This window comes from Lacerta agilis, chromosome 8 (genome assembly GCF_009819535.1).
Source record: "Lacerta agilis isolate rLacAgi1 chromosome 8, rLacAgi1.pri, whole genome shotgun sequence".
Lineage (NCBI taxonomy): Eukaryota > Metazoa > Chordata > Lepidosauria > Squamata > Lacertidae > Lacerta > Lacerta agilis.
In genome coordinates, this window is record NC_046319.1 from 36,814,535 (window position 1) to 36,826,753 (window position 12,219).

General features: G+C 49.0%; 1 protein-coding gene across 1 annotated transcript; it reads right to left on the minus strand.

The window, feature by feature from the left end:
- Nucleotides 1-1,381: 1,381 nt before the first annotated feature.
- On the minus strand, nt 1,382-10,124 carry CDK10 (cyclin dependent kinase 10). Its single transcript, XM_033156944.1, has 14 exons — nt 9,983-10,124; nt 9,038-9,110; nt 8,497-8,568; nt 8,282-8,384; nt 7,369-7,450; nt 6,823-6,890; nt 6,596-6,648; nt 6,433-6,502; nt 5,044-5,103; nt 4,729-4,852; nt 3,935-4,074; nt 3,166-3,218; nt 2,975-3,087; nt 1,382-1,684 (listed from the first exon to the last, which is right to left on the minus strand). The coding sequence occupies exons 1-13, from the start codon at nt 10,082-10,084 to the stop codon at nt 2,993-2,995; spliced, it is 1,095 nt and encodes a 364-aa protein (XP_033012835.1). The 5' UTR covers nt 10,085-10,124; the 3' UTR covers nt 1,382-1,684; nt 2,975-2,992.
- Nucleotides 10,125-12,219: the final 2,095 nt, after the last annotated feature.

Genomic DNA, 12,219 nt, shown 5'->3' on the forward strand with positions numbered 1-12,219 from the left:
GCCTGGACCAGGTCTGTTTGGCCCAGGGTTTCCATTTTTCTCAAACCACACCTACCTGCCTCCCACCTGATGTCATATGTGACATCATATATGGGGCAGGTAGAGACACAGCTGCACAACCAAGTTTTCTGTGGGCAACTGGATTGAGTAGCTACTCCCTGCTGAAAGGATAATGACATTAGATGATTGACAGGTGATTTGTCCCATGGGGGTGGGGATATGCTTCCACCATAGAAATATATGGTAAAATATTAAGAATTCCGTCTCTGAAAGCATGCTTAGGTTAAAGCTGGCTCCCAGATCTGGAAAAGTTGAAACTACTGCTAGCTGTTTGGCTTAGTATAAAGCAGCTTCATACGTATCATGGAGTTAACCCATCAGAATTTTCTGATCATTAAAGACAAGCACTTCTAGAAGTAAAATACACACTTATCTATTACAGTACAGTGGTACCTCGGGTTAAGAACTTAATTCATTCTGGAGGTCCGTTCTTAACCTGAAACTGTTCTTAACCTGAGGTACCACTTTAGCTAATGGGGCCTCCTGCTGCTGGTGCGCGATTTCTGTTCTCATCCTGAGGTAAAGTTCTTAACCTGAGGTACTATTTCTTGGTTAGCAGAGTCTGTAACCTGAAGCGTCTGTAACCTGAGGTACCACTGTAGTTCTTTTCAAGGCTGTTCTGGAAACTTCCCTCCCTTGGCCACCTAGTCTTCCCAGTGTCACTTTGGCTCTTGCACAAATGTCAGGAGGCAGGTGTAACTGGTCAGTTCTCTTTTTTTATGCTTCTGGCACGTTTTAGCCTCCTAAAGGTGCTTCAGGCACCTATTTTCTGTTTCCCTACACAAAGCAAAGCAATATCACAGCTCTAGCAAAAGGATTCTGCTTGAGCCCTCGTTTGCTGCTGCTGCTGCTGCTGCTGGACTGTCCATGACAAGTGGGTGAATTTTCAGCAGTAGAGAAGAGCTTGAATACGCTGCTGTGCTCCAGAGCCACTACCATTTTCACCTGTGGATCAGAAAGAAAGGCCTTCAAAAGCTCACAGGACCAAGAAGGGATATATGCTTATGTGTTTGCTACAATAGAGATGCGAAGAGGTTGAAGTCCCTGATCTTCCAACCCCCACCCACGATAAGTTGCTAAGCAGAGCCTGACGCACAGAACAAGCAGTGCATGCAGGCAGAGATGCAAAACAGTGTGGGAGTTAAAGGTGCCTGGGCATCTCTAAAAACAGAGGTGTTGCTGCTGCTGCCTAGGAACTTCCCTCCACTATATATAAGGCTGCCTCCTAGGGATCTGGCATCTCCCTCCCCACCCTCCCAGTCCTTCTGCCAAGGCTCACAGCAGCTTTAGTATTCACCCTCCAGGTACACTACTCAAAGACAGCAGTGGCAAAAGACTTTATTGAGACACAGTCCTGGTTCAGTCTTGGGGTTTGCCCGCAAATAAGGGGTGGGATAAGGGGCTACTATTCGGCCCTGCTCTTTCCATCATGGGAGAGTTGAGCTGATAATTCAGGAACTTTGGTGCAGCTTGGCAAGCCAGCTCCCAGTAGTAGTGTCTCCCAGCAGGGGCAGCTGATTCCTTTGAAGAACATGGGAGCTGTCACGACACCCTCTGAAGGCTCCTGGATCTTTGCCCCGATGCTGCTGGCAGTGCCCAGCACTGCCTCTCTTCAAGCTCTGCCCTTTGAAAAAGAAACAGAAGTACCACAGTGCTGCAATTGTTTCAGATTTGTTTTTTTGCACTCAGGCAACAGCACTCCTGCAACCATGCAGTTGGGAGGGGCTGGAAAGATTATCCAGTCCCAAACACTGCCAGTGCAGGAAACTCCCTTCTAGGGCATTGGTGGTCTCTGCTTAAAAACCTCCCTGAACATTCCCTAAGCATCATTTGCTGCTGCTTTCAGGATCCAGTATTTCAAAGGTGTTTTCAAAGACTTCATGCTATTCATATTCCCCTTTTGTTTTAGCAAGGGCTTCAGTGCAACCTGCTTCCTGATCCCAGAGCATGCCATACTCCTACCATTCATCAGCTAATGGGTGGCTGGAGCAAACCTTGCTTCAGCAAAGAAACAATCGGTAGCTTCCTTTAGTGCCCTATTGTTCCTTTGAAGCCATGTTGGTAGCTGCTTCAGGTGTGGAGCATGTGGGCATGGTTTGCTAGGAGCAGCATGGCAGGCCGAAGTAAGCCCATGGGCCACAACTTCCATACCCTGCTTTCAGCTTCCTGTGGTCATAGCTGTGTGAAAGCACACGGGAGACATAAACAGCAGAGAATAGTGGAGCAGCTTCAGCTTCATGAGACTCCTAGCTGGCTACATTTCTAGTTACAGGTGGGTAGCCGTGTTGGTCTGCCATAGTCAAAACAAAATCGAAAATTCTTTCTAGTAGCACCTTAGAGACCAACTGAGTTTGTTCCTGGTATGAGCTTTCGTGTGCATGCACACTTCTTCAGAACATTTCTAGGTTAGTGTTGGGGAACCCACAGTCCACGGGTCTAATTAGGCCAAGCCTCCACACCTGATGAAGCCACATTCACCTGCATTGCACCTGACAACACATATCGCATCTGGTGTTGGGTACATAAAGCCATGGCCAGGCTGAAATGGGGTTTGCAGGCAGCTGTCGACTAGCTGATTGACAGCCCCTGCAAAGCTGTGCAAAGTCCCATACATCTATCAAACATGGCCACCTACCTGTAAATCGCCTCACATAACAATGGCATCAGGAGACCAGTAATCCATCTACTCAACTAAGGGAAGGACCATGGCTGAGTGGTAGAAAGTGTCCCAGGTTCAATTCCTGGTGTCTGGAGGTAGAGCTGGGAGACAGCTCTGCCTGAAATCTCTGGAAAGCTGCTGCTAATCAGTGTAGAGTAAGCAATACTGAGCTAGATGGACCAATGGTGTGGCTCGGTATAATGCAGCTTCCACTGTTGTTAAGTGCACTTTGCTCCAGCCCACGCCTGTCCTTACCGGGAGCAGTGTGCATCCTCAGGGCCGACTGCGCTTGCCTGCGCACTCTACGCTGGGGGCCGCCCTCTTGTTGCGATGGTGTGGGAAGGTTGGCATGAGCTCTGGCTCGCAGGCTGGAAAAAGAGGGAGAAGATGAATCAGGTTGTGGCAGCAGCCCTGAGTGTGGGGAAAGGAAGCCACAAGAGACTTACGCAAAGGCTTCTCCTTGAAGTAGGAGCTCTCCAGGCAGTCGCCAGCTGTTGCTCTGAAGAGGAAGAGACATGTGAAAGCAAGGGATAAATTCACCTTTCACTTGCTTATCCCTCTCTTCCACCCACAAATTTCTGGCTTAGGAAGGCTGTTCTCCTGCAGCGGCTCCACTCTTCCTTCCTGAATATGCCTCTGCCAGGCCAAGGGCTCTGGCCAGAGGAGATCACAGGAGCAATTGAAGACAAGCGAGCAGGTGCCCACCTTACAGCTAGCTCATTTATTCAGGGATGCAGCTAGTCTCTCCCGGGCAAGGAAGGGCTCACATCCAGGAACCTGTGCCTTGTACAGTTGCACTAATATTACATGCAGGATCCAATCCATCCTGTTCAGGATTCCGATTTCCTGTTGTGACTACCTGCTGTAGCTCATCCCCCTGACTCTGAACCTGCATGTTCTGCTTTCAACTGCTCCACCAAGTTAATTCATTCCTTTGGAAAGCTGCAGGAGCACTCCACAGGTTAACTGTGCCAGCATTTAAAGCTGCTGCTTTTATCTCACATAACCTTGCTGCTGATCGGTTTAGGTGGATGACCCTGAGAGCTTCCGTATTTTGACCGGGGGTGGAGAAAACACTTCTGCCCTGGCTAAATTTTAATTGCCCTTTTCTAACTCTACCTGTCTGGGGGGGCCGATCAGAATGGCAAAACAGAATCCCAAAAGGCAGGCGCATCACAATAACATTGGCCTCTTTCCTAGCCCGGGCCCGGTTACCTTTTCTTAGGATCGTACATGAAGAGGAAATTGAGGAGGCGAAGGCCAGCCTCCGACAGCCACGGGAACTTGTGCTTCAGGTTATTATATGGCTGCTTGCGCAGGGTGTACTGGCTCACCAGTGGCAGCTTGGAGAAGCCCTGGAGGTGAGAGGGACACAAAGAAAGGCACTAAATAAAGCATGTGCCTCTAACATATGGCTTAATTTGCTTGCAGGAGCCATCTAAAGAAGGGATGGGGGAGAGGGGGGAAGAGGCACATACGAAGACCAACAAATGTTGATTTTACCATTATATTGTACTGTAAGCTAGTTCCTACATACACTCACACTACTTTCTATCCATCCAGGCATGAAGGCATCATCAGAGTTCAAGGACCCATTTCAGCCAGCTAAAATTCAAGGAAGGTGCAAAGAAGAGCTGGTGAAGGGTGTGACCTGGGGAAAGTGGTGTGGCTGGGGAAAGTCTTAAGGGCCAGATAGAGAGACTTGGAAGAGCACATTTGATCCTCGGGGCCTGATGTTCGCCATCCCTGCTCTAATGTTACAGCCTCTCAACAGTGCACCTGATCTCCTCGTATCTTACTGCAGCCTGCATTGCATGGGTTGAAGGGGGTCGGACCGCGGGTAAGCAGCCATGCCTTTGCGTATGGTATTGGGCCAGAGGACCTTTCCGCCACCTGCAGTCCTGCAACACTAAGGAAAGGCAACATAAGAAGAGACACAAAGGGGCAAAACCCAAGCAGGAGGAGGGAGCAACAAAGCAGAGGTGGGATGAGGTCTGGGGAGTACTCACTGGCCAGATGGTCTCATTGGGCGTGCCCAGAAGCTGCACAATCATGTCTATCTGCTGGATCTCAGAGCTCCCAGGTAGCAACGGTTTATGAGCCAGCAGCTCTGCCAGGATGCAACCCACCGCCCTGCAGGGAAGACTCACAGTTAACATGGAGAGGCTAGCAGCTATTCCCTCCACCCTCTCAGGCCTAGGAAAAACCAACTTGTCCACAGAACTGTGAATCCAGGCCTCAAAGGATGCATTTCTCCTTTCTGTCCTCCTAATCCCCACATTCGGTGTGGGGGATGGAGGAAAGGAGACGTCTTCTTCCCTCACCACATATCTATGGCGGTGGTCTGTGTTATTGTCCCCAGAAGCAGCTCAGGCGCTCGGTACCTGGAAAAGAGGGGAGAAAGTGTTCCAGGAAAGGTCAATGTCAGCTCGCAAGGGCTGGTGCATTGTGATGCTGGAATTACGTAATTTGAATTCAGCAGGCAACGGGAAATTTCCTTAATTGGAAAAAGAGGAATCTTTTCCTGTTGCAATAGCCCCACACCTTTTTGTCCCTGAGGGCTGCACTTTGTATTGGGGTGGTGGTGGGGATCACACACACACACACACACACACACTCCTCTTTCTCACACGAGAGGTAGAAGATGCACAAACAGAATCTCATTGATCCCCTTTGCACATGTTCCTCCTCCCTGCTCCCAGGCCTAAGGGCAGTGAATCTCCCTTCAGCCTGTCACAGGCAGCCAAGTGATAACGAGGCCCCCGAGCGACCAACAGTGGGACACAGGGAAAGACTGCACATCCTGCAGGTTGCCCAACTGCTTCCCTCGTCACATTAAACCTTAGTTAAAAGAAACCTCTTGTTAATGTGCTGCTGCTCTAAAGTCCTGCTTTGTTCCTCGTCTGCTGCTAGCAGCTCCAGGAGCAACAAGCCCTAAGCCTTGGCTTGCTGTTGTCTGAACCAAGGCTTGCAGTTTGTTTCTCTCCAAATACAGTGGTACCTCTGGTTACGTACTTAATTCGTTCCGGAGGTCCGTTCCTAACCTGAAACTGTTCTTAACCTGAAGCACCACTTTAGCTAATGGGACCTCCTGCTGCCGCTGCACCACCAGAGCACGATTTCAGTTCTTATCCTGAAGCAAAGTTCTTAACCTGAAGCATTATTTCTGGGTTAGCGGAGTATGTAACCTGAAGCGTATGTAACCCGAGGTACCACTGTAAACCACAAGTGGAAGCCAAAGTTTGTGCCTGACCCATGAGTCCAGGTCTGCACATCATGGCAAGCGAGATGCTGTTTTTCCCCTCCCCAGTGCTGTGGGAGATGTGGAGGAGGAAACTGCATAATTCTGAGCAGTGGGCACCAGCACACTGCTTGCTCACCTTAAACCATTGCTTATTTTTAAGCAGGGTTTTAATGCTTGATGAATCAGGCCCCTATATGTGTCAAGAGCAGAAACTCTTGTCCTGCTTTGGCTCTGGTCTCAATCACATTTCCTAAGTACACATGTCGGGAAGGTGTGGAGTCTTCTTTCCATGAGCTCCATTGCCATGCCTTCCCCAGGCAATTATTTTCAGTTGGTTGGGTATCAAAACCATAAGGAAGCAGCCTATCAGTGAAAGCAAAGCCCCTTTCCTCCTTAACTACCCCCTTGCCCAAAGGTAGTGATTGTGCAGGAGTGTTGATTAGTCAAGGGATGCTCAGAGTCTACTCACCAGAGTGTGACAACTTTGGGAGTCATGGGCTTCAGGGGGACCCTGTAAGCACGAGCCAACCCAAAATCCGCTGCAAGAAAAGACACTCAAGGTCAAAGGGCAGGATATGCGTCTGTGATGGTGGAAATCATCAAGGGAGGCCAGATGTTGGCCAAACACTCACCCGTCTTTACACAACCTTTGTCAGTCATGAGCAAGTTGGATACCTTCAGGTCCCTGTTGTTGGAGGAAAGAGAGGTTCACTGGGGATAGACAAAACCAAGTGCAGCCCTTCCCCAAATCCTGCTCCCTTAAGTAGCCTCTCCCACACTGACACAGATAGTAGCAGGCCTGCAAGCTACATATTGATCCTAGCTCCAGCCAAATGCCCAGTCCCTGCTCTTCTCTCACCTGTGGATTATGAAGTTTTCATGCAGGTACTGAAGGCCCTTGAGAACCTGGAGAATGATACACTTCACCTGCAATGGGTTGGAGCAAATGAATAGAGCATCATTAAGGAGCCATCTCTCTTGCGTAAAACACACACTACTTTGTCTTGTGCCAGATTCTGCTCAGGGGTTCAAAGATCCACAGAAAGGCAGCACAAGAAGTTGAAAAGATTAGTCTTCTTGAACTGACCTAAAGCATACTTATACCTTATGGGCCAATGGTCTGTCTCAATATATGGCAGCTTCCTATGATATGGATGATGCCCAAACACCTCAGCCCAAATTAACCAACCAGGCTACTGCCTCTCTGTTTGCACACATACATACTTTGATACTTTTGTTCATGCTTTGCTTTAAAAAAGTGCCTTATTGCCTTTCTTCCGTCTCAAATTTGGTCACAGCCATGCCTTGGGTTCAACAAGCTGCAGCTTTTTATGATGTCTCTTTCATTCTGATGAAAACAGTGATCTGAACAATCAACACAGGGCTGCTACTTTCCCCATCTCACCTGAGCTTCAGAGAAGGGAGCCTGCATGTTCTCCAGGAGGCTGGCGAGGTCCTGCTCACAGTAACCCATCACAAGGAAAATGCTGCAGGACAAACACACACATTTTCTTTTCTGTAGTTGGAGATATATCTACCCAAGAGGCCAGAGCTGAACAGAAAGAAGTGGCTTAAAAGACAGGCTCTTGAGTGCTTGAGTCATATTCTGGAGGCCACAATGCCTTGGAAACCATGCTTTGCTTTCAGAAACAAAGCAACTCCCCACCCACTATCCACAGCTTCCTTTATTCCTGCTAACCTCCATCCTGCTTTGTCTGCAAAGGTTTGTGTTTTTTAAGTTAGTATTTTTGTATTTTTAAAGTTTATATATTATTATTATTATTTTAAAAAAAGGTTATATAAGCCAGCCTTAGCATTCACGAATAGCTGATGTAACTGCAGTGGGGAACCTCTGACATGCAGGTTGAATAAGACTTGCCCCACAACGCCAACTGGGGCAGCTACCTGTAGGGCAGGTAAAGATACAATTTGCACCAAAGTCCTGTGCCTTTGCAACTTCTACTAATAATCTTATGGTCAATGCCTACAAAGTCCTGTGTTTTTCAAGTGCCACCTATCAGCTGATTGCCAGAACTTGCAAAGTGCTGTGCCTTTGCCTGTGCAGTTTTAATTTCAAACAGCATGAGCAAAGGAAGATGGGTCATCCAATGCCATTACAGTGTCAGGTGTTTTGATAGGTCCACTTGTCAAACTTGGCCCATGGGAGCAGTGAGGGAGGTAAAACTTTTGCCCACTGACAAGATCCAGCTCCCCACCTTTGGGTGACATAAAAGTGGCAGGTTTGGGGGACAGGAACGAAAGGCCTCTTGCTTGAGGTAGAGGAAAGGTTATGGGGACAGGAAGGGCCTGGTCAGTACCTCTCCAAATGATTCCCCACCACCACCTCTTTCAGCTCCACAATGTTGGGGTGCTGGAGCTTCAGCAACAAGGTGATCTCTCGCAGGCTGCTGATGGGAATCCCTACAGGGAGAAGTAGCACATTAAGACGACAGTGGGCAAGACTAAACACAAAAGTATGTTTCACCGAGCCAAGACTAGCAGGGATGCCTCAGAGCTCTCCCATTCTACTCACCATCTTTCTCTTTGTCCATCCGCACCTTCTTCAGTGCCACAATCTCATCTGTTTGGGTGTCCCGGGCACGATCTGGAATGACAATGCAATCAGAGTTCTGTGCCTGGGAAAGCCACCTTCCACTCCTCCAGACAAGCTAAGGTAGAGCTGGGAGCACTCCTGGACTCAAGTGCCAACTCAAAAGTTGCCTCTCATCAAAGTGATTTTACACAAGCCACTTTCCCACCTCCTTTGTTGCTTTTCCACCTGGGATTACCATTGCCCTAAATCATATGGTGTGAAAATGTCATCAATGACATTTACGCCTGGAAAAAAAATCTATTATCAGTGGAGAGATTTCAAAGAGAGCTGGAGAGGGTGTGTGCATGGCCAAGACCAGGGAGCTGAGATTTTGAATTCCAACTACACCTGCTTAAGTCATAACATCAAGGAACAGACAGGCCCTTAACCAGCTCTGGGGCCAACCCCTGTGTTCCAGATTGTCTTGGGTCACACATAGCACCAGTTATTGACCGGTTCATGTGGCAGGAGCAGCACTCACACACAATGCCGTAGGTTCCTTCTCCAATACGATTGAGTTTCTCGAATTCCTTCACACTCCGACATCTTCCCAGCTGAAACAACAGATGGGTCACAGAACTAAGCCCCTGCTTGATTCCAGAGGAGATGCTGCTGAGGATCCTGGTCATATAAACAAAGATCATTACATCATTCCCAGGCGTCTCCTTACAACTGGAAGATGGTGAATAATATTATTTCTGCTTCTTTACACAACTTTTTATTGTTAAATGATGTAAAATGGTAGAAATTTTTAAACCTGCTTTTCAATAAAAAATTCCCAAGAGTGAGAATAAAATACCAATAATAGCGTAACTGAATAATACTTTTCAGTGTTATGCAGTAACTGCACATATAACTGATATGTATCTAGCCACGCAGAGCAACCTCATACACATCCACTTGGAAGTAAGCCCTATGGGATTAAATTGGAATTAACGGTACACTTTACCAATTTACCCCTCCTGGATAAATAAGCATAGGATTTAGCAATGTCTTCAATGCCAAGGTTGCAGGTTCGATCCCTGTATGGGACAGCTGCATATTCCTGCATTGCATTGGACTAGATGATCCTCAGGGTCTCTTCCAACTCTACAATTCTATAATTCTATGAAAATTATGTCTTCGTGGAATGAAAGTCTCACATGGTTTCTGCATCGATAAAATACGCACGGGGCAAATAATCTCACCACCCACAGTCAACCCCATCAGCATGTGCCAAGGCCACATTTGCACAAGCAATATTTGCACGTTCAGGGCTTAATACACGCACAATCCGCAGCTCTTCTGCGGATGTTTCATTGTAGGATTTGCGAGCGCCAGAGAATAAAAACCCTGCGCACCCCCAACCCCGGCCGCCTTGCAAACACGCAAGAGGCACGGCAACTCTTCCGCCGCAAAGTCTCCTGGGAGTTGTAGTTCCACTTACCCTGTGTCCTTGAGGTACCGTGAAGAAGCCGCCGCCGCCGCCTCGGAGCCTCTTCAGCCGCAAAGTCTCCGACTCCGGTTCAGCCGAACCCGCCTCCGTCATGGCCGAAGCGGAGCGCACTTCTACTTTCCCCACAGCCACTGCGCATGCTCAAGCCACTTCCGCACAGTTACAGTATGAACTTCCGCACAGAGCCCCTAGCAACGGTTGCTATGCGAGCCCTTTGCCTCGAGCAGGAGAAACTGGGGTACTAAAATTGGGCGAGGGGGAGAGAGAGGAAGGATACACTCCTCCTAGATTAGATTGAAGAGGGGGGAACACACCTTTTCTAAATTATCGTTTTTTCTGCATAGCGTTCTAAGTGGCTTACAGAACAAGTTCCAAAATTGTTGTTGTTGTTGTTGTTATTATTATTATTATTATTATTATTATTATTATTATTATTATTATTAATTAGCCTTCTAAAAAACACCCCAAAACTTTAATACTAAAGCTGTACATAAGATAATATACAGCAAAATATAGAGCCTGAGTTTAGATGCTTTGCAACTGGTAGAGGGCGTTTGGAAGAATGTGATGCTTTAGCCCACCTGGGTTTTCATTCTCCTCCAACCATCCAATGTCTACAAGGAGAGATGCACCTGTCAGAAAGATGCACCTGTCAGGATTGAGACTACAGTCACTGTGGCGATAGTCATCTAGGCCATGCAAGGAGTTGCAGTGGAACATTATGTGTTGTGATCTTAAGTGGCTATTTTCTGCTCCATTTGACCAAGCCTGTGATCCTGGCAAGGCAAGAGGGGCCATGAAGCATTTCACCAGAAACAGCAATGGCTGAAGTGGAGTAGCTGCCATTCACAGAGTGTATTCCTCATTGTTGCCTTCACTGGTGCAACAGGCACTTTTCTGCATGTTGGGTTTCATAGCCACACCCACAGTGCATGCTTACTCTGTACAGTGGTACCTCGGATTACAGGTGCTTCAGGTTACAGGCCCTTCAGGCAGAGCCGTCTTAAGGGGATCTGCCGCCCTGGCGCGGCTATCCCTCCGGCGCCCCCGCCATGCCGCCTCTCCGCCGCCTCCCTCCCGCGCTTGCCGCCCCTTGGGAGGGGGGTGGGCGAGCGGGGGATGAGGGGCGTGGCGCTGGAGCGGCGCGGGGCTCTGCACGCCCTTCCAGCGCTTCCGGGATGGGAGGCGAGGGCGGCCGGCTTGCGCTCCCGCGCGCAGCCGGACGGCGCGGCGCGGCTGGGCAGCTCGCGCTGCATCGGGCGGGCGGCCGGCTGCGCGCGGAGCGCGAGCTGCCCGGCTGCGCCGCGCCATCCGGCTGCGCGCAGGAGCGCGAGCCGGCTGCCCTCGCCTCCCGTCCCGGAAGCGCTGGAAGGGCGCGCAGAGCTCCTGTGCTCTGCTGGGCAGCCAGAGGGCATGGCGTGACCGGCCAGCTCCCTTGCCGGGAGTCAGAGGGTGCTGCCGGCAGGCGCTGCCAGCGGGGCTGGAGGGCGGAGGCGCCCTCCAGGCCATTGCGCCCTGGTGCGCCGCGCCACCAGCCCCAATGGATGAGACGGCTCTGCCTTCAGGTTACAGACTCCGCTAACCCAGAAATAGTACCTCGCGTTAAGAACTTTGCTTCAGGATAAGAACTGAAATCGTGTGGTGGCGGCGCAGTGGCTGCAGGAGGCCTCATTAACTAAAGTGGTACCTCAGGTTAAGAACAGTTTCAGGTTAAGAACGGACCTCCAGAACGAATTAACCCTAGGTACCGCTGTATGATGTTGGCCTGAATATATTTTGTAGCATTTATTCTAATATTTTAAATTGCAAACTGTCTTGGCTGAAAGATTGTACGTGAAAGTGATAAAATAAATAGTTCTCTCCCTCCCTACTCATAGGGTGTTCTCTCCCTCCCTACTCATAGAATAGTTCTCTCCCTCCCTACTCATAGGGTGCCTTACTCTTGTATCTCCAGTTAGAGGAGTGGAGGTTCCTTTTGCACCATTGTGTCTTCCAGACATTATAAGATGTGTTCCTTTTTTGTGCCAAATGCCCCTTCATCAAAGCTCTCCCTTCTGTGCTTCAGCTTCACAAGAGAGCAGGGTGATGCTGCTCAAACCTTATCTGATGAGTTGTGGGTGCAATGATAGGATTTCATATACTGTGGTCAGTGTGCAGTGTGAAGGTTCTATCTCAGATACAATTTTCATAGTAGTTTAACATAAGAATTTAAGAGCCTTCTGGATCAG

Bases quoted from the DNA above. Each gene is read 5' to 3' on its own strand.
- CDK10 (XM_033156944.1), bottom strand. From the start codon at position 10,084: ATGACGGAGGCGGGTTCGGCTGAACCGGAGTCGGAGACTTTGCGGCTG. The intron at 9,111-9,982 runs GTAAGTGGAACT...CTGTTGTTTCAG, and splicing joins CGGTACCTCAAGGACACAGG to CTGGGAAGATGTCGGAGTGT. The intron at 7,451-8,281 runs GTACTGACCAGG...TTTGTCCTGCAG, and splicing joins GTGGGGAATCATTTGGAGAG to CATTTTCCTTGTGATGGGTT.